This window comes from Aegilops tauschii, chromosome 6, assembly GCF_002575655.3.
Source record: "Aegilops tauschii subsp. strangulata cultivar AL8/78 chromosome 6, Aet v6.0, whole genome shotgun sequence".
In the NCBI taxonomy this organism is placed as follows: Eukaryota; Viridiplantae; Streptophyta; class Magnoliopsida; order Poales; family Poaceae; genus Aegilops; species Aegilops tauschii.
The window spans coordinates 154657404-154678496 of record NC_053040.3 but is presented as its reverse complement, the minus strand read 5'-3'; the positions used below and the strand labels follow the sequence as shown (position 1 = coordinate 154678496).

Sequence of the window (21093 nt, the reverse complement as noted above, 5' to 3'; positions counted from 1 at the left end):
TTTACTTACCGTTACTGTTACTTGTCCGTTACAAATTATCTTGCTATCAAACTACCTGTTACTGATAATTTCAGTGCTTGCAGAAAATACCTTGCTGAAAACCACTTGTCATTTCCTTCGCTCCTCGTTGGGTTCGACACTCTTACTTATCAAAAGGACTACGATTGATCCCCTATACTTTTGGGTCATCATCACCTCGCATTCGATCGAATGAAAACCTAAAAATACAAGGTAAATGATGGCTTTTTTCACCTCATTGTCGTTGTTGATCCGGTGTGCGACTGGGAATCCACCCTTGTTTTGCCAGCTGCAGGGAGGAAGCAAGGAGGGGCAAAGGCACCATCGTTCCCCCTCCCTTTCTTCTTCCCATGCCCCTTCGCTGAGAGCATTGTGGCCCTAACGGAGGGAGGCTGCTGCCTCCAGGTGGCCACATAGGCACCTCCGGTCCGAACTATTCGTTGACAGGATCGAGGTCGATCGTCGAAAATGCAGGAGGCGTAGGAGACACGACCGTTGAAGTCTCCGGATCCGACTTTGAAACGATGGGATCAGACGCTCAGGTCGAGGAGGCGGCCATGGTGTCGTTGGCGGTGACCGAGGACGGCATGAAGCATTCAACGACGAGGCTACAACAAAGAAGAAGAAGCGGCAATGCGGGCTGGAAAATCAACACGGAGGGGAAATGTCTTTCGCGTCAATCCCTTTTTCAGATGGAGTGAGCTCCAAATACACCCCCACAACCGTTAAATATTGAGTTTCAAGGATGAAATGGCGACTCTATCATGACCTTTTCAATTAATTTTATCGTATTATCTGTTATTACAACAATCGAGTCGATATGACACTTTGTTTTTTCTGTTTTGAAAAACATATGACAACACTGCTAAAATTGCTCTTATGCAATTTAAGTGAATAACGAAAGATATGGCCACGGTCTTGTGTAGACCGGGACGGCGGGACCCACGCTGTTTTCGCTTCTGCACCCTTCTCCTTCCCGCCCAATTCCACCGCCTCAAACCCCTCCACGCCCCACCCCTTAACGGCCTACCGCTCACGCTCCCGTCACGTGACCTGACCGCCTCTGTTCTCTTCCTCCTCTCTCTCTCCCTCTTCATCCTTCCTCTTCCCTCCCAAAGCACAGAAGCCTCCTGTCCATTTCAAAACCCTAAACCCTCGCCACCGAAGCGAGCAAATCCCCGCAGCTTCGCGGGCCTCTGCGGGCGATTCCTGCCCGCTCCGGTCGCCCGGATTCTCCGATTCGCGCCCGCATTGCTCGGTCCGGCCGCGACCCCGCGGGGAATCGTCGCGGATTTGGGCGAGGAGTTCGATTGAGCGGCGTCGCGCCCGGATCCCCTGAAGCTTCTAGAACATCCTATGCCGCTTGGCTACGGTGCGGCAGGATCCTCTAGCTCCGGCTTCGCTGGAACCTGCGCGGATGCGGGGCGCGCGTGGCATCGGAGTGGCCGCGGCGCGTCATCTCCTCGCCGCGGTGGTGCTGTGGGCCGCGTTTTCCTCCGCCGCGTCCTTCACTGATCCCTCCGACGGTACGATTTCTCACCCATCACCCGTGGCGATCGACCGCTTACCCCGCGACGACGCCTCTACTCTGCGCACGCGTGTGATTGCGGTCGCTGGTTCTCTGTGCCGTGCGCACACCTGTGGTCTGGTTTGTATAGCAGCGCGCGAGCCTTGCGCGCTGGTGTATTGGTGCGCGTGTGTGCGTGCAAACTCTGGCTTGCGCGCGCTTCTGCTCGTGCCTATACGCGCTCGCATAAACATTCAGATCTGGGTTCATTGGATATGGTTACGTGATGGGCACATGTGTGTGTTAGTGCTTGGAAATAGCTTGTCTTACCGCATCGATGATGTACTTATGTAGTGCAAATAAAGAGTGGGCATGTTTTTGTGCTTGTAAGTAGTTCCCTTTGTGCAATGGCTGTGTGTGATGCTATCCTGCTGTCTGTCTGTATGTTGCTGCTTTCTAACAGGTTTACTGCTTTGTTACTGTTCTTTGGTTACCGTGCAGCGATCGGGATCTGGGCACTATATCGCGCACTGGACTCACCATGGCAGCTTTCTGGGTGGACATCCATGGGTGGTGACCCCTGCGGCAGGGATGGGGAACATGGATCGTGGCATGGGGTCTTTTGCAAGGACTCGTGTGTCGTGGCTATGTAATCCCTGTTCAATTCTTAACTTATCAATCAGTTTTGCCTGTAAATTTATAGGAATTTTTGTTTTATTCTTGCTTTTTCTGATGTTACTTCCATGCAGAAATATTAGTGGGCTTGGGGTTGGTGGCTGGCTTGGCCCAGAGCTGCTCAAACTCCACTCTTTAAAAGAGCTGTAAGCTTCCTTATACAAAATTTGTGCTATCTGTTAACTGATCATGATTCTGCAATTTTTGACACAAATTTTTTGGTTCCTGGTGCTTTGATGCCTCATGATGGTAGGGATGTGAGCTTCAACAACATCGCTGGTGAAATCCCACCCACTTTGCCTCCAAATGTGGAATACTTGTATATTCTTCTTGTCCTTTTTGCCTACCCTCTTTAAGCTGGGTCGAATACATTTAAATATGAAATGTATATGATCTGACTATGGTATGGTGTTCTATTGCAGAAATTTGGCAGCTAACAAGTTTGAGGGAAATATACCACCATCACTACCATATTTGCACTCCCTGAAATATCTGTGAGTTGATTGTTTGGCAATTGGAGCACTTCCTTCTCAAAATTTGGTTGCAGAATCAACTGATTGATCTGTAATATCGATTGCAGGAATCTCAGCTATAATAAGCTCTCTGGAATAGTTGGTGATGTTTTTGTTAACATGGAAAGCTTAGTTACAATGTATGATTCCCATATCTTGATTAATGATTACTTCATCACTTCTGAAACATACATCTCTTGTGAAATAAATGAGTTATTTCGTTGCACTTTGACCTGCAACATGCTGGTTGCAGCCTATTGTGCATAGATTTGTAACCTGGAACATCTCCATTCAGTATACCACTAAATGAATCATCAGATATAGTATGCAACTGTCAAGTGAAATGCTTCGTGCGCATCAAGTTGTTCTAAACTTCTTGCAGTTCTTTTTGTCCAAAGATCTGTTCTAGAACAATCTTTCAGCTCATTTTTTATGCTAATAAAACCACATATTTTAATCGCAATGGAACAAACACATGCACAGACACATTTTGAAGCTAAAGTACTTTTTTTTTGCATCTTTCTTGCTCTGATCCACTATTTCTCAAAATTATTTTAGTCACAGATCTTTTAGTATTTTGACCTTTCTGTCACTTAGACTCATATTTATTCCCTCGACGTTTTCAGGGACTTGTCATTCAACTCTTTCGATGGTGACCTGCCACGATCATTTAGTTCATTGAACAACCTTCACTATCTGTAATAATGATGTCCCTTCTGTGCTATTTCATGCACACACAGCTGTAGGAATTGTCTAATCAAAAGTTTCCTTGCATGCTTTTGCAGTTATTTACAGCATAATGAGTTTACCGGATCTGTGATTTTGTTAGCAGACCTTCCATTGGTAGCACTGTAAGAAATTTGACTGGGCTGCACTTATACTTTATTTGCCATCTTATCAATTAATGCTGATGATCATCAACTTCTTGCAGCAACATTGAGAATAATCACTTCAGCGGTTATGTGCCTGGAACTTTTGAGTTCATTTCTGAGTTGAGGTGCTGAACTCTGTTATATATTGCCCTCCTTGTCACCCTTGAGGATCTTGTGCATATCTGTATGTCTGACTTCATATCTAGTACAATATGTGATTAACCTTCTGGTTAATATTCCAGGATTGATGGGAACCATTTTCAACCAGGTTTCAAACCTTCATCGTCCTCATTTTCTAGGACCATTCATTCACCTCCACCCGCACATCATCCTCGACCTCCATCTCCACCTCCACCTTCACCAGCAGTCAAGCAGAACTCAAAGCGCGGGCCAAAACCTCTGCAACCTTTTGTGAGCTATGCTTCTCTGCACAGTCCTAGCCACCATAGGAAGTCACACTCTCGAGTGACAGCTGCTGCAATAGCTAGCGTTGTTTGCACAATGTTTGCACTCTTCATTGTTGGATTGGTTCTGAAAAGCCGGAAAGGTGGTACATGTGGCCCAAAGAGCACCGCTGACAATATCAAGTCTTTACCAGCCAATTTGGAAGGAGGTAGCACTGGCACTTTATTAGTTTCTTCAAACCAATTTATGCAGTGGTAGTTGATTGTCAATTGATCATGCAAATATTTCTGTTTGTTTCAGTTATTATTATCATTAATCTACTGTAAACTATGACAGTAATCATTGATCCTAAACCCTTGTACTTTTGAATGCTTATTCATGAAATGGCATATCAAATTCATCCACATACATATCGTTTTCAACTTCGCATACTGCATTGTAATGTTTTATTAGGCCAGACTTGCATTCTTCCATTTAATTAAAATTCATTTGTCAATTGCAGTCCCTAAAGCAAATGAGGTCCTGAACTCTTGGAGTTCTCTTATGAATGGCCATGATACTTCCTCTAGCAATAATGATAGCATTATACCTGGAAGAGTTCCCAAAAGGAAAAGTTGTGCTAAGACATCTAAAAATCTTGCACCTGCAAAACAGTTTCTGGCAGTTGACATTATGGCGGCTACCCGGAACTTCAATGAAGAATGCCTTATCGGTGAAGGTTTCACTGGCCGAGTTTACAGAGGTGATTTTCCTGATGGCCAGGTATCGTCTCTTATCATAAGAAACGTATCATTATCAGCATATTATTAATGTGTTATTCTAGAATAAGCTCTCAAGTCTAATTTCTGTAGCTTGTATTTTAGATTCCCAAGAGTTGACTTCTTTATCTGGTTTTATTGACTAAACTAAATTGAACCCTTTCCTTTCCTCATTGACAAGACATCTCGTCATGCAGTATTGAGGACCGTAGCTATGCTTATGCTTGTTGTCTTGATAAGGTCAATGTACAAGGAGCACACCATTCTTAGTCTCACATGTCACTTTTAAAACTGTGATTTTCTTTCAGCGGTTTATTAGATACTCATTTTCCCAAGTAGCGAAGGTATCAAATTTGTACAAGTCATTTGTTATGTATATTTTACGTCATGCATTTCTCATTGTATGCACAGCTGCTGGCTATCAAGAAGATCAACATGATAGATTTATCATTGTCAGAACAAGATGAGCTCATGGACATTCTTGGGAATATGTCCAGATTAAAGCACCCTAATATATCTTCGCTTGTGGGCTACTGTGTGGAGTTTGGGCATTGTGTACTTTTATATGAGTATGCAGAAAATGGTTCTCTTGAAGATCTTCTGTTTTCAGCAGCCACAAGGTCGAGGGCTTTGTCATGGAAAGCTCGGATGAAGATTGCTCTAGGAGTTACCTATGCTCTAGAGTAAGTACATTCTGTCTCATTGCGTTCCCACCAAATCGTCTAATCAGTTTTATTTTATGCTGCAGAGTAATTAATTACACCCACCTCGTATTATTTTTCGTAGTTTAGTTGCACGCATGCAAAATTATTAGACTTTTATACTGGAATTGGAATTTCTAGATTTTTATATCTATGTTAGCTCTCTGCAGATACATACATTTGATGTGCTCCCCTCCATTTGCCCATGGAAATATTAAAGCTACAAATATTTTACTTGACGCTCAGCTCATGCCCTACCTCAGTCACTGTGGGTTAGCGAAGTTCAGCCATTTTGTCAGCGCCACAAGAATGGTCAGTGCTTGGTAACCACGGATAGTATTGCTACTTTATGATCTTTTGAAGAAAGCATGCTGATGCCATTAATTCACCTGATCATTTTGAGGACACTTGAATGATCTGGGATTCAAATTTGAGGCAGGGATGGATGCATTAGAACCTAAAACATAGAACTGCTCTACCTCTCTTTCTCTCCGATTAGAATTTTTCTCATTGAGTGTCAAGCTAGATTACCGAACACTCTATATGTAACATGTGGTAATTCTGAGGTTTTGGGGTGATATTTGCATAGGAGAGATTCCCCTCTAACCAATTGAAACCCGTTAATCTACCCATGTCCTGCCCATCCAAATATACACAATAGGCCGCAGCATCTGATTTATCCAGTTTGAATGATATACTGCACTATATAAAATAAAATTGATTTGTTGGCCATTTAACATTTCCTCATTTGGGAAGCAGGATTCGGAAGCCCTCAGTGGTGCTAAAGGCTATGCTGCTCCTGAGGCTAATGGTTCAGGAACAGATATAATCAAAGCTGATATTTACAGTTTTGGCGTGATATTGCTTGTGCTTTTGACTGGGCAAAAGGCTTTTGACAGGTATGTTATCACTTGCACTTGTGCTACTAGCAGTCTGGTTTACTGAAGGATTATTGTCTTCTTCAGTTCAAGAGGGCCGAATGATCAGTTTCTAGTTGATTGGGCATCTCCTCATCTCCATGACCTTAATTCTCTGGGAAGAATAACTGATCCAAGAATACGTGGCTCTATGCCACCTAAAGCTATTTCTGCATTAGGCAACATCATCTTGCTTTGCATCAAGGTAGTTTTCCGTCCTCCTTTCTGGTACATTTTGTTCTGTAGTTTCTTATCCTTGCTGGCAGCTATCAAGGTGAAAACTCAAATACTGCCCATGCTGCTATGGTAAATGCTTAGAACATGTTAATAGAAACGAAAGGCATTATAGCTGAAATGTCTAGAGCCACTACAATGTCTAATGCTCACTGCATTCACCAACTGTATTTCAGGACAATTTTCTACGAGCAGTACTCCCTCCTTTAGTTAAAGGAAGAGCTTTATTGTCTCCTGGACTCTTCATAAAAAATTGATGCACAGAGCCTTAAATATTTACAAAGTTACCAAGCATGTGCCAAACAGCACCCCAAAAGAAAAAAGGAAATAGAAACAAAAGATATTACATGGTGCATCGGACAACTGACAGCTCGAGTATTACATAATCTATTAAGTGACCGCACCCGTGCATCCATGTTTCGAGCAATACTTATGTTATTTCTTCCTTCAATGCAGCAGTCACCGGATTCCCGCCCGCCGATGAAAGTCATAACAGACAAATTAGTAAAGCTTGTCGAGAGCAACACGATACATAAGTTGGAGGCTGATGCTCAGGACCCCTCTTTCATAACAACCCGACCATATTTTGAGCCATCCTCCACCGGTAACTCACTTGACAGTGCAGCTTCTTTCTTATACTTTTCACATCTTGGTCTTAATTTGATTGCTCTGATCAGTCAGCCAGGGTGCAACTGAGAGCTGCATCTCCCGGTGACGAAGACATGCTCTTCTCAAATTTTGCCAGATGTTGTTATACTTTGTGTTGTCGAGGTAGCTCCGAGTATATGAAGCGTCACAGCTCTTTACAATTTTCTGTCGATGCCAATTGACGACAGCCAAAGCTGCTGCACGGAGACGCACTGGCTGCAGAAGACACTATGTGATGCTCGATTACGGGGAAGTAAGCAAAGTAAACTCTGCTCCCCCGCTTCACTCTGGTTGAAAAGTCATGCAAGCATGGCAATCAGTATTATTAGCGTTTGGTCTCATGTATTGCTTGGTTGGACTCAGTTTGGCTCACATGGGATGCTGCTAGGAGTGCTCTTGTAAGTAGTGATTCCAAGGGGCAGATCCACGTATACCCATTCTCCACTTATGTAGTTCTGTCTATATGCCCCTTCAGTCTTGTAAATGTGTGGACAAGAAGCTCGTTAGCCGGTCGACACTGGCCCCAAACACAGGATCTGATGTGGGCTGGTCCTGATCTTACAATGCTGCTCGGTTCACATGTCTTGATGTGATTGTTTTGTTTTGTATGGCATGCTCCAAATGATACGGTACAGTATGATCTGTCCTGGAATGCATGTAGATGCCCACTCTTTCTTAACCTAATTAGGATTCGATGAGGTCACAATTCAAATAACCTTATTAGTACTGCTAATTCACGGCATACAATAGCGGGAACACACTAGTAGATGCCTCTCCTGGCCCCTGTCATGCACGGGACGGGAGCAATCGCTGCTGGGTGCGTACATGGTGCACATCTTATTCCTAATCCTACATGCAATGATAACTTATCCTGGGGCCACATTCAGATGGAGATGCTGTTGGGGATGCCCCTCCCAGTGACCCCTGGTTCTGAGAACGGCTTGAGCAGCTCGTACGGCACGATGCCGGCGCCACACCTGTTCTTGTTCTCCGGGTTGTTGTTTCGCTGGTCGATGGTGCCCTCCACCTCCTTCAGTCTGCCACTGAACTTCTCGAATGCCGCCTTCACCATGGGCTCTGCCAGCCACGCCGGCTCCGCGTACTCTCCCATGTACTCCTCGTCGGGGGAGTGTGAGGAGAGGATGTCCAGCGTCGCCATCACCTTGATGGCCTGCATCTGCGAGGGGAGGCTCTGCAGCAGCACCTCCTCTGGCCTTGCCATGAACTTCTTCATCTCATCGTCCCGGTTTTCTTCCACCGGGATGTTCTTCCGCACCACCGTCGGACGGTTGGGGAAGTACCCGGCGTAATGGTACTGCCCGAAGTTGACGGCGGCGTGGTGGCCGGACGTGACCCACATGATGATGGTCAGGATCTGGACGAGGTTCTCCTTGGAGTCGCACACGGGCCACCACGGCTCGTCCTTCTTGTCCGCGTGCCCCTTGGTGCGCACCTCCTCCCACCACGCCCGCAGCTCCTTGTCGCCGGCGACGTCGCCGTCCGACTTGTAGTAGAAGTCCACGTAGTCGGACGCCCACTGCTTGATGGAGCCCCAGATGAGGAGCCCGTCGTCGGCGTACGGGTAGTCCTTGATGGCGAGCTCGAGCTCGCCGTCGTCCCTGCGCACGGCGAGCCCCCGGCTTACCAGGTCCTCCGGCAGCGCCTCCGTGTCGAACTGCCAGGCGGCGCCGTAGGCGACGGAGCTGAGCTCGATGGAGTACCTCCCCGGCCAGAAGGCCTCCTCGATGATGCCGTCGGCGTTGATGAGCGCCTCCCTGGCCAGCGCGTTGATCTCCATGGTGTAGCGGAAGTGCGGGTGCAGCAGGCGGTGCACCGGGTGCATCCGGCTGAGCTGCCGGTTGGTGGCGATGATGTAGGGCTCGACGCAGGCGTGCGTGCGCAGCCAGTGGCTGACCAGCTGGTGGTAGCCGGTGTCGTGGGTCAGCACGTGCGCCTTGGCCAGCTTCCACAGCCACGACTCGGTGGCGTCGGGGCCGTGCGTGAAGGCGCGCCTCCACTGCGGCCTGGTCGGCGACTGCGGCCGCGTCAGCTCGATGGCCAGCGGCATCAGCGTGCCCTCCTCGCTCAGGAAGAAGACGGTGCGGGACCCGTACAGCGTCGTGTCCGGCAGCTCGCGCACCCTGTGCACGTACGGCAGGAACACGTCGTGGTAGTCCAGCAGGAACAGCCGCTTCTTCTCCACCGCCTCCTCCACCGTCATGCGCCCGTTCATCATCTTCTCCAGGACCTCCTTGGTCAGCGCCGACTCCGCCGGCCCGTACACCGCCGGGTCCAGCTTGCTCACGATGGGGAATTCCTGCACCATGCATGCACTCTCGTCAATTAACTACCAAGTGAACTTATTAAAAACAACTTGATCAAAGGCTGTGAAAAAATGGTTGATCAATTACCGTGAGGCGGCGGATGCAGATAGGGTTGAGCCCGGCGAGCGTCTGCCTCGCGAACTCCTCGTCTCTGAACCACGAAAATCGGTCCCCTGCAAAAGCGCAAAGTCATGTCACGTATGTGTACTACGTGCTCTGGCGGACCAGGCATGGACGGCGGTGCTCACTCTCAAGCATCTCGGGGACCTCGAAGCGGAGGACGTGCTCGGTGGTGTCCTCGATCATCTGGACGACACGGGGAATGACGTCGTTGATGACGTTGAAGGAGGCGCCGCCGTGCCCGTCGACGGGGAGCGGGATGCCGTCGCTGTAGAGGGCGTCGATGGCCGGGAAGTGCGAGAAGCACTGCGAGTTGTTGAGCAGCGGCGCCAGCGCCGGCAGGATGGCGTGCAGCCCCGACCGCAGCGTCGTCGCGCTGAACGTCCGCCCCTTGACGTCCGAGAACTGCTCGTCGCGCGGCACGTACACCGGCGAGCTCCTCCTCTCCGTCTCCGGATCTATATATATAGTACAACCACCGGCAATCCATTAAATTTTAAAATTACCTAGATTGCTAGCAACGTAGCCAGGCCGATGTGCGTACGTACCGTAGAGGGTCTTGGGCCGGCCGGTGCGGCACCGGCGAGGGTAGGGGTGCTCCTTGGTGCCCAGCACCGGGCGTTTGTGGTCGATGTTCTTGTCAGGGTCGCCGAGGTCGTTGTACGTGTCGTAGTCGTAGACGCGCTCGTGGAACTTGCGCTCGCTGTGCCCGTCGCCACGCAGCTTCTCCAGCTCCTTCTTCCTCAGCGCCTCGATTCCCGGCGGCGTCTGCGACGGCAGGTATGACTGCAACAACATACGCACGCACGCCATGGTTAGTTCCACAGTACTACCAAGCAAGCACGGAGAGAGCGTGGTCATGGCTAGCTGCTGTTGGCTAGTTGCCTACCTTGACGGTGAAGAAGACGCGCGGCTCGGGGTCGTCGAACTTGGAGTGCACCCAGGAGGCGACGTCGAAGGTGATGGCGGTGCTCTCGTCGCCGCCGGTGATGAGCTTGACGTCCTTGATGAACATCTCCCTGTGGTGCTCGTTCTCCACCAGCACCGCGCCCACCGGCCCGAACGACGCCGGCACCGACATCTTGGCCTCGTACGTCCCCTCCTTGAGCGTCATGTGCGCGAACCCCTTAACTTTCTCCCTCTCCCTTCCCGTCTCTACGCAGCACAACAACTTTTCTCAGCCATGTGAAAAATCAAATCAACCGCTGTAGCATGCATGCAGCGCACAGTGCTCTCTCCCGTCCTGCATGCCATCGTTGTAGCGAGAAAAGATAAGAGAAGCTCACTGGGGTCAAGCTCGGAGCTGACGAGCTCGAGCAGCAGTGTCTTGCCGAAGAGGTCCTGGATGTCGTCGAGGCCGCGGGCGACGTACACGGAGGTCGGCGCCTGCGCGGTCACGACGGCCGTCACCGTCAGCGACCTCTCCTTGGTCGTCACGGACGTCGAGACGCCGACGGCCTCCTCGGTCGACGCGCAGCTTATCCTGCGCGCCGTGAGCCAGCGCCCAGAGCGGCTCCTCCCGGCGCCGGACGCCCGCCTCTGCTGGCCGCTCGCGGCCGCCGCCGTGGCGAAGAGCGGCGGTGAGGCAACATTGCTGCTCTGCGCGGAGAGCACCAGCGGCTGCTTCAGATGGATCATGGCTGGCGCGGGCAGGGCTAGCTAGCTGCTGCCGATGGATCGAGCTGGTTCGACCTCTACCTTCTTTTCTTCTTCTGATTAGTCAGCTACCTAGCTAGGAGGGCCGGCCTCTCTCTCGTCACTCCCAAGTGCTCTGTGTCTGTGGTAGTATGTGTGTCAGTTTATATTGTTGGCTGCGGTGCTTCACGGCGATGTGTTCCACGTGCGTATGTGTGTCAGTCGTGATGGGCCGTGCAACACGATGATTCGCTGCGTACTTGGCTATCTAACCAAATCATTTTTCTTCAAAACAAAAAGTCAATTTGAAGAGTGTATGTGTACATGACGCCCTATGGTATATGGCGTGCACCGGACCACGGTGCACTTGCCTAGAAGTTCACAAAAGAAAAGTGCTGGAAAGAATTGAATCACTTTAAAAAATCGCGTGTTGAATACTTCCTCCGTAAACTAATATAAGAGCGATCTAAACACTCTTATATTAGTTTACATAGGGAGTAGTAAGCTAATCTAGATTTGGTTGTAAATTCCTTCGATATCATTTTTGTTACACAATTGTGCTTTAGTTTAGATATGAATACTTTCCAGTGTTGTGTACTCATTGTTTGCATGTCCTTTGTTTCTTTTTAGATTTTATTGAATTCCTGAATATGAGGATTGAGACCGGGTGAGCGTACGCGACGTTTGATCTTTGTGTAGGCAGCTCCAGCAGCTTAAAGAATATATCCCTTCATTTCAAAATAAGCGTCGCTGGTGCCAATTGCTGCACGCGCAGTAGAAAGCTTTTCTTAAGGTGTAGAAAGTTGGCAAGTCGACCGACTGGGGCTCGAGAAAACCACATAAAATTTGTTGAACGAGCAGGAGGGCAACATTGGAACCTTGAAGCACGTTCCACCACACCCACAGCAGCGGGGTCGTGCACGATGTATACATCAGTAGGATGTAGGGTAGTGGGGTCACGCACGAAGTATACATCAGTAGGCTAGGAGACTAGAAAGGAGGGAGGAGGTGACGCCAAGCTTGTCACTTCCCGGTGAACGTGACCGCCCATTTGGCATATTCCCCCTCCCGGACGTGTACGTGACTGATGTGCGCAAGAAGTTTGCACAAGCAAACGTCCCCTCAAGCCTCGCGGTCTTTTTTAGGGTCTCATGCTTCGCGGTTAATCTTTCTTCTTTTACATGCGCCACACATCTCAGTCAGGTACCCCAGAGCCAGCACGTACGCAATCGCACGTTGATTCCCCTTCACATTATTATTGATGGGATGTGCCAATGCACGTGACAGTGACATGACCATTACAGAACTTATATGCAGGTGTTTATATAGTTATACGAGCGTTTTTTAGTAAACAAACTACTTAAAAGAGAGCACACAGGAGGACAACCACATGTACATGACATGCCAATTTTTTCTTTTTGGAAACATGACATGCCATTTAGGGACTTCTATCCAGGCACGGCACATTTGTTGAGGGCGAAAAGGTACGGCAGATCTGGTCGGTAAATATGGACATTTTCTATGCTAGAGCAATGCCCATCTGCCTCTGCTGACTTTTCTCGCCTCCTGGTGAACTGGTGATCGCGAAATGCGTGGCTACTGGCCATGTCTAATCCCTAACCTGTGTACCTACCAGGCGCCCCAAAAATCACGTATGTGCTACCCTCGTGTGGCACACGGTAGGACCTGTACCGCGCATGCCGATCCCTCGCTATTGTGCAACAGCAGAGTTTTTGGTCGCACATGTCACTGATAAAGGTTGTTTGTTCCGTTGCGAGCAATGATCGGTCGCTTGCTTATTTTTGTTTTCATCCGGTGTGTACAGTGTGCAGGGTACGTGCAGCAGTGGTTTGAGATCTCTCGCCCAGTCGCCCGGGGCAGCCACGACGGTGCAGAAGCCCCCCGGATCGTGGTCGAGCGCCGCATACCACAGCTGCTCCTGTCTCGCGCCGTCGGAGCTCTCCTGTCCCAGCGATATCGAGATCTGTCGCCTCGCAACAGGTCCCTGAGACTACGGCCACTTGGCAGTCATTTTTCTTATTTCTGCTATGTTTTTTCTTTGGATGTGTTTGTGCTGATGGCTGAGTAGGCTATTTTATTGTACTTCACTTGAATTTATTGTATGAAAGATAAGACCTCCTTCTCGAGTGGGGAGAGAGTTTATAGCTTGAGCGCCAAGAAGAATGGTAGGTTCACTGTTCGGAGCGCATAAAGACTCGCAAGTGATGATCAAGAAAATTCTGCATTGTCCTCTACCAGTTCTAGGTTTGATGGAAGCTGGGATGGATGGAGTGATATATGGCGCTGTTCAGTTCCTCCAAAAGTATAATCCTTTCGGTGTGTGCATAAGAGAACCCCCCCCCTCCTCTTCAAGCTGGATATAAAAAAGGCCTTCGACTCGGTCAAGTGGGGATACATTCTCGAGCTTATGCAACATTTGGGGTTCCCCTAAATTTAGGGCTTGGATTGCCGCGCTCCTATCCTCATCTTCGTCAAGAATCATGTTAAACGGCGTGCCCGGCCCTTCAATCATGCACAGGAGTGGATTCAGGCAGGGGGACCCCCTCTCCCTCCTCCTCTTTGTCCTGGCGATTGACCCCTTGCATAAGATTCTAGACCTGGCCACGCGGAAAGGGCTCCTTCATAAGCTTCACGGTCGGGGTGTCATCATGAGAACCTCCCTATATGCGGAAGATGCGGCGGTCTTCGTGGCGCCAATCAAGAGGGACACTGACAATCTTACTGCTATCTTGCGGGGCTTCGGTGACGCGACGAGCCTATGCATCAACTTCCAGAAAAGCTCGGCCGTGCCAACTCGTTGCAATCACCTTGATCTTGAGCACGTCCTCACAAGTATGCCGGCGACCCAAGCCCCCTTTCCGGTGATGATGAGGACACAACAACCATCGACAAGTCTCCCACAATTCTACGTCCAATCACAAGAAGTCGGGCCAAACAAATAAGTGACCAGGTGAACACTAACTTAAGTTTTACCTTGTAATGCTTTCATCCTCATTGTTGTTGGTTGAACTTAGGTATCACTTGAAAGAAATTCAACACCCTATGAGCTCTTGAAGCAACCGGTCTGGAGGAACAAGTTTGAAGAAAACAAGTTTCAAGTGAAGCTGATGCTGTCAGTTTTTACCTCTGATGTTTCGTTGTGCTACACCCATATGGTGGAAAGACGGGGCCATAGGGGTACATCAACAGAAGCTACATCAAATTATCTTTCCAATGCAAAAAACCTCACATCATTTGGAGTTGTGAGTCAAAGTTTCTAGTCATTCTCGTGGAAGGTGTCCAGGTTGTCAAGGCTTCGCGCATTTCCGAGGAGCTCTGCAACAACTCCCAAAGTTAACTGCTTATTCACCCAAGGAAGCCATGCAAACCTACTTACTTTTGAAACCTTTTTCAGACCTAGTTAAGGGGGGTTGTCCCTGCTATAAAACCCCATCTCCCCCATCCTCTTAGCAACCTTTTGTCAAACCATTCAGCTACAAGCTTATGCAGCAAGACTGCTAGAGAGATCCGAGAGATCTTGCTACCTTTGCTCTTGTGAGTTCATTCGGGTCCGCGAGAAGGAGCCTCTGGTTCCTCCTAGTTCGTGCTCTACGGTTCCGGCCGTTTTGTGTGGATTAGTCCCGGATTGTGGTTCTGCAATTGTTCGGACAGCGGGTCGGAGTTCTTGTAGCTTCGGTGAGCCATCCCCAACGTACAGATTGCATTCAACCTTGGCAGGTATAAAGCTAGTTATCCCAGCTGCTTGCAGCTAGTTATCCCTCCCGATTCGATCCTACGACGTGAAGATCGGGCCACCCTCGGGCGTGAACTTGTTCATCGGGTTCCCACCTATCATCTGGCATCAGAGCCTTCGTTGACACGGTAGGATCTGTCATCAAAGTTTATCTAGCTATCATCCCTTTAGATCGAGTGTTTTTCATGCTATATTTTCTATCCTAGAAGTACAAAGCCCCACCAAAAATAAATCCAAGCCTTGTTGGTGCTGAGATCTTGTTGTTTCATACCTTGCATGTTCTTCATATTTTAGATCTGCACCAAGTTCATCTTCGTAATTGCTTTCAGATTTGGTTGTTGTGCTTTGGAAAAAGAGAAAAAAAAGAATGGCAAAAAAATCAAAGAGAGAAAGAAAGAAAAAGTGGCAAAAAAGTTAAGAGAGAAAAAGAAAGTGTTGTGTAAGATCCAAAAGTTTCAGCTTGGTAGAAAAATTTCAGAAGCTTGTGTGTTGTTCAATGTTGGTGCAAAAGTGCAGTAGATCTATCCGCATATTTTCTTGGGTCGCATCAACTTGATTTCAGCACAAGCCCCCTTTTTTTTACCCACCGAGCTCCACGAAAAACCGAAGCTAGTTCTTTGATCCCTGTCTTTCAATCACTTTAACACATCCGGGAGAAGCACGGTCTGATGTGAACTCATAAGAACTTTGGTGAGTAAGAGGTGAGGTTGTGTGATTCCACAAAATTATCCTATTCCACTTTTGGCCTTACTAACATGGCAGGATCTAGATCGAGTGTTCATGGAGAAAACCATGGGGAAGAAGATGCCCCGATCACACGTGCCGAGCTGCAGCGACTCAAGAACAACTTACTCCAAGCCATGGAAAGGATGCTTCATGAGCTCCTCTAGCAGGTGGTGATTGGGTTTGACACCGACAACACCCTATTGATCCACTTGAGGAAGTTGGCGATGAGAATTCCGTGCACGCTGCTGTGGATGGTGCCTTGGAGGATGATAACAGCAACTATGGTGGACATGTGGCTGCTGCTCGTGGCGTGGTGTCGCTGTTCATGGAGGGCAGCGAGGAGGACAACCTCGAGGGCAAGGCCATGGTCCTCGTGGGCACTACTATGACCCTCATGAGCGTGTTGCTCGTGGTCATGGAGATGATTTTGATGATTATGATGGTGTCCCATACCGTCGTGCTGCTGAAGATGGGCGTCGTGTAGAACATCGTGATCGAGATGACATAGCAAGAATCAAGTTGCACGTCCCCAAGTTCACAGGAAAGGAAGACCCCGATGCATATTTTGATTAGGAAGAGCAGTGTGATCAGATTTTTCGTATCCATAACCTTGCCGATCGGAAGAGAGTCAACCTTGCTTGTGTTGAGTTTTCTGGTTATGCACTCACTTGGTGGAACCAACTCCAAGAAAATCAGCTGCTGCTAGGCCGTGACCACATTAACACATGGGAAGAGATGAAACAAGCCATGAGGCGAAGGTTTGTTCCTTCACAATATCAAAGAGATCTCCGAAACAGATTGCAGCGCCTCAGCCAAGGTACGCACACGGTGGATGAGTACTATAAAGAGATGGAATTGTTGCTAGTTCGTGCTCGTATTCATGAAGATGAGGAGTCAAAGATGGCAAGATTTCTGCATGGTCTCAACAATGAAATTTCAGATTTTGTGGAGATGTTTCCCTATAACACTCTACAAGATATTTTGGAGCAAGCCAAGCGCACGGAGAGGAAGGTGCAGCGGAGTGGTCATGGACGGATATCTCATAACCGCACCACCACATCATGGCAAAGGTTGCAGCCAAGTGCCTCTCATGGTGGTTCTCAGTTTTAGCATACTTCACACCCTACTGCCACTCGGCGAACATCGGCTTCATCGGCATCATCACCGGCTCCAAGGAATATTGACAAGCATGTTCCCTCTGCTGCTGGAAGTACTTCTAACCCCATGGTTGTACCATCATCTTGAAGCTGGGATATTGAGTGTTGGAAGTGCAAAGGGCATGGTCACATTTCTTCTGAATGTCGAAACAAGAGAGTTCTATTTGTCAATGAACAAGTTGAATGGGAATCTGAGAGTGAACATGAAGATAGTGGAGCACCGGATGAGCATGAGGATGAAGAAAGTGAGAAGAGTGGTTGTGATATTCAAGCCGACATGGGAGATTGCTTTGTTTCTCGTCGTGTTCTTAGTGTCAACGCAACTAGAGAAGAGAAAGGGAGCGCCATAATATTTTGCACACCCGTGGCACCATCAAGGAGAAGGTTTGCAGAATTATTGTTGACAATGGAAGCTGCAACAACATTGCAAGTTCAGATTTAGTAGAAAAATTGGGACTGAAACAACGAAGGCACCCAAGTCCATATAAGATGCAATGGCTCAATGATTGTGGTACACTTCGAGTAAGCAACATAGTCACCATTCAGTTTTCCATTGGGAAGTACCGAGATCAAGTGGAATGTGACGTGGTGCCAATACAAGCGTGCCAATTGCTGTTGGGAAGACCTTGGTTGTATGATCATGATGTGCAAATCAGCGGCCGTGCTAATCGTCTCTCGTTCCAATACGAGGGAGAACTCATATCTTTGCTCCCTTTTACACCCGAAGAAATATTGATGGATGATCTGAAAAGGAAAGAGAGAGTGAGCAAGAAACACTTGAGTGACATCCACCAACATAGTGAGCGAGAGAATACAAAGCCAAATAAAACCCCACAGCTTAAATTGACCAAGACATGGGAAAAACAGGGATTAGTAATGATGGCTAGGAAAAGGGATATGAGAGAGCTGAGAGAACCCAATTCTGTGTTCTTTGTACTTTTGTACAAGGACAATTTTTTTTTCTACCAACAAATGACCATCTACCACTCCTAGTGTTGTTGCTGAAATTTTGCAGGGTTATGAAGATGTGTTCCCCGAGGAGATACCACCAGGTGTGCCACCACAAAGAGGCATTGAGCACCAAATTGATTTGGTACCAGGAGCCCCATTGCCGAACCGACCACTATACCGCACAAATCCGGAGGAAACCAAGGAGATTCAGTGACAAGTTTAAGGCCTACTAAACAAAGGCTATGTAAGGGAAAGTCTATCTCCTTGTGCTGTACCCGTTCTTTTAGTGCCAAAAAAGATGGATCTTCCTGAATGTGTTGTGATTGTAGGCCTATTAACAACATCACTGTGAGGTATAGGCACCCAATACCCAGGCTTGATGATATGCTTGATGAACTTAGTGGTGCCACCATCTTTTCTAAAATTGACCTACAAAGTGGCTACTACCAAATTAGAATGAGAGAGGGTGATGAATGGAAAACTGCTTTCAAAACAAAATCTGGTTTGTATGAGTGGTTAGTTATGCCATTTGGATTGACAAATGCACCTAGTACCTTCATAAGATTAATGAATCATGTGCTTAGGATGTTCATTGGCAAGTTTGTGGTTGTTTACTTTGATGACATCCAGATTTATAGCAAAACTTTGGATGAACATGTTGAACACATCCGAAGTGTGCTTGTTGTCCTAAGAGAGGAGAACTTATATGCTAACAAGGAAGTGCACATTTTGCACAGACAAAGTTGTGTTTCTTGGCTTTGTTGTTTCAGGTAAAGGTGTGGAGGTTGATGAGGAGATGGTCAAAGCCATCCATGAGTGGATGCCTCCACAAAATGTAAGCCAAGTACGAAGCTTTCTTGGCCTTGCTGGTTTCTATCATCGGTTTGTGAAGGACTTCAGCATCATTGCTGCCCCCAATGAATGAGCTAACCAAGAAAGATGTTCCCTTCAAGTGGGCAAACGCACAAGCGAAGGCCTTCCAAGAGCTGAAAGAAAATTTGGCATCTACACCATTGCTTGCACTACCCAACTTTGGTAAGACTTTTGAAATTGAATGTGATGCAAGTGGTGTTAGTATTGGAGGCGTACTAATGCAAGCAGGTAGGCCTATTGCATTTTTTAGTGAGAAGCTAAGTAGTCCAACTCTAAATTACTCAGTTGATGACAAAGAATTATATGCACTTGTGAGATCTTTGGAAACATGGCAACAGAAGGAAATATGCCCTAGAGGCAATAATAAAGTTGTTATTTTATATTTCCTTATATCATGATAAATGTTTATTATTCATGCTAGAATTGTATTAACCGGAAACTTAGTACATGTGTGAATACATAGACAAAACAGAGTATCCCTAGTAAGCCTCTACTAGACTAGCTCGTTAATCAAAGATGGTTAAGTTTCCTAACCATAGACATGTGTTGTCATTTGATGAACGGGATCACATCATTAGGAGAATGATGTGATGGAAAAGACCCATCCGTTAGCTTAGCATAATGATCGTTAAGTTTTATTGCTATTGCTTTCTTCATGACTTATACATATTCCTCAGACTATGAGATTATGCAACTCCTGAATACCGGAGGAACACCTTGTGTGCTATCAAACGTCACAACATAACTGGGTGATTATAAAGATGCTCTACAGGTGTCTCCGAGGGTGTTTGTTGGGTTGGCATAGATCGAGATTAGGATTTGTCACTCCGAGTATCGGAGAGGTATCTCCGGGCCCTCTCGTTAATGCACATCACTATAAGCCTTGCAAGCAATGTGACTAATGAGTTACTTGCAGGATGATGCATAACAGAACGTGTAAAGAGACTTGCCGGCAACGAGATTGAACTAGGTATGAGGATACCGACGATCGAATCTCGCGCAAGTAACATACCGATGAGAAAGGGAATAACGTATGTTGTTATTGCGGTTTGACCGATAAAGATCTTCCTAGAATATGTAGGAACCAATATGAGCATCCAGGTTCCGCTATTGGTTATTGACTGAAGATGTGTCTCGGTCATGTCTACATAGTTCTTGAACCCGTAGGGTCCGTACGCTTAACGTTCGATGACGATTTGTATTATGAGTTATGTGTTTTTGGTGACCGAAGTTTGTTCGGAGTCCCGGATGAGATCACGGACATGACGAGGAGTCTCGAAATGGTCGAGAGGTAAAGATTGATATATTGGAAGGTAGTATTCGGACACCGGAAGGGTTCCGAAGTATATCGGGTACATACCGGAGTACCGGAACCCCCCAGGGAAAGATATGGGCCATATGGGCCATAGGGGGAGGCTAACCAGCCCACAAGGGGCTGGTACGCCCCCCCACAAGGGAGGAGGCTGAATTGGTTTAGGGAAGGGGGCGCCACTCCCTTTCCTTCTCCTACTCCCTCTCCTTCCCCTTTCCACCTCCATGAGAAGGAAAAGAGAGAGGGGGGGGGGGGCGAATCCTACTAGGACTAGGAATCCTAGTAGTACCCCCCTTATGGCGCGCCCCCTAGGACCGGCCTCCTCCCTCTCCCTCCTTTATATACGGGGGCGGGGTGCACCCCAAAGGCACATCAATTGTTCTCTTAGCCGTGTGCGGTGCCCCCCTCCACAGTTTACTCGTCCGGTCATAGCGTCGTAGTGCTTAGGCAAAGCCCTGCGCGGATCACATCACCATCACCGTCACCATGCCGTCGTGCCGACGGAACTCTTCCTCGACCCTCTATTGGATCAAGAGTTCGAGGGACGTCATCGAGCTGAACGTGTGCTGAACACGGAGGTGCCGTACGTTAGGTACTAAGATCGTTTGGATCATGAAGACGTTCGACTACATTAACCGCGTTAAACTAACGCTTCCGCTTTCGGTCTATGAGGGTACGTGGACACACTCTCCCCCTCTCGTTGCTATGCATCTCCTAGATAGATCTTGGGTGATCGTAGGATTTTTTTTGAAATTGCATGCTATGTTCCCTAACAGTGGTATCAGAGCCAGGTCTATGCGTAGATGATATGCACGAGTAGAACACAAAGAGTTGTGGGTGATAATAGTCATACTGCTTACTTCTTATTTTGATTCAGCGGTATTGTTGGATGAAGCGGCCTAGACCAACATTACATGACCACGTTCATGAGACCGGTTCTACCGACGTGCTTTGCACACATGTGGCTGGCGGGTGTCTGTTTGTCCAACTTTAG

The 21093-nt window shown here is 47.8% G+C and overlaps 2 protein-coding genes across 4 annotated transcripts; one reads left to right on the top strand and one right to left on the bottom strand.

Moving 5' to 3' along the window:
* The first annotated feature begins 1072 nt into the window (after positions 1 to 1072).
* LOC109766345 (protein STRUBBELIG-RECEPTOR FAMILY 8) lies at positions 1073 to 9357 on the top strand. 3 transcript variants are annotated; one of them, XM_040392253.3, is made up of 17 exons: positions 1073 to 1544; positions 2027 to 2174; positions 2275 to 2346; positions 2454 to 2519; positions 2623 to 2694; positions 2781 to 2852; positions 3339 to 3410; positions 3498 to 3563; positions 3644 to 3709; positions 3827 to 4197; positions 4492 to 4751; positions 5159 to 5430; positions 5619 to 5760; positions 6208 to 6347; positions 6414 to 6570; positions 7059 to 7203; positions 7281 to 9357. In XM_040392253.3, the coding sequence occupies exons 1-17, from the start codon at positions 1436 to 1438 to the stop codon at positions 7427 to 7429; spliced, it is 2379 nt and encodes a 792-aa protein (XP_040248187.1). In that variant the 5' UTR covers positions 1073 to 1435; the 3' UTR covers positions 7430 to 9357. The 3 variants fall into 3 exon arrangements, with proteins under 3 accessions (XP_040248187.1, XP_040248186.1, XP_020180703.1); XM_040392252.3 differs by having other exon boundaries at positions 1075 to 1544; positions 7056 to 7203; XM_020325114.4 differs by having other exon boundaries at positions 1076 to 1544; positions 7056 to 7203; positions 7277 to 9357.
* LOC109766344 (lipoxygenase 2.3, chloroplastic) lies at positions 7943 to 11610 on the bottom strand. Its single transcript, XM_020325112.4, has 6 exons — positions 10978 to 11610; positions 10581 to 10846; positions 10240 to 10477; positions 9820 to 10149; positions 9659 to 9744; positions 7943 to 9564 (listed from the first exon to the last, which is right to left on the bottom strand). Exons 1-6 carry the CDS (start codon positions 11327 to 11329, stop codon positions 8131 to 8133), a joined length of 2706 nt encoding a protein of 901 aa, XP_020180701.1. The 5' UTR covers positions 11330 to 11610; the 3' UTR covers positions 7943 to 8130.
* Between the last annotated feature and the right edge of the window lie 9483 nt (positions 11611 to 21093).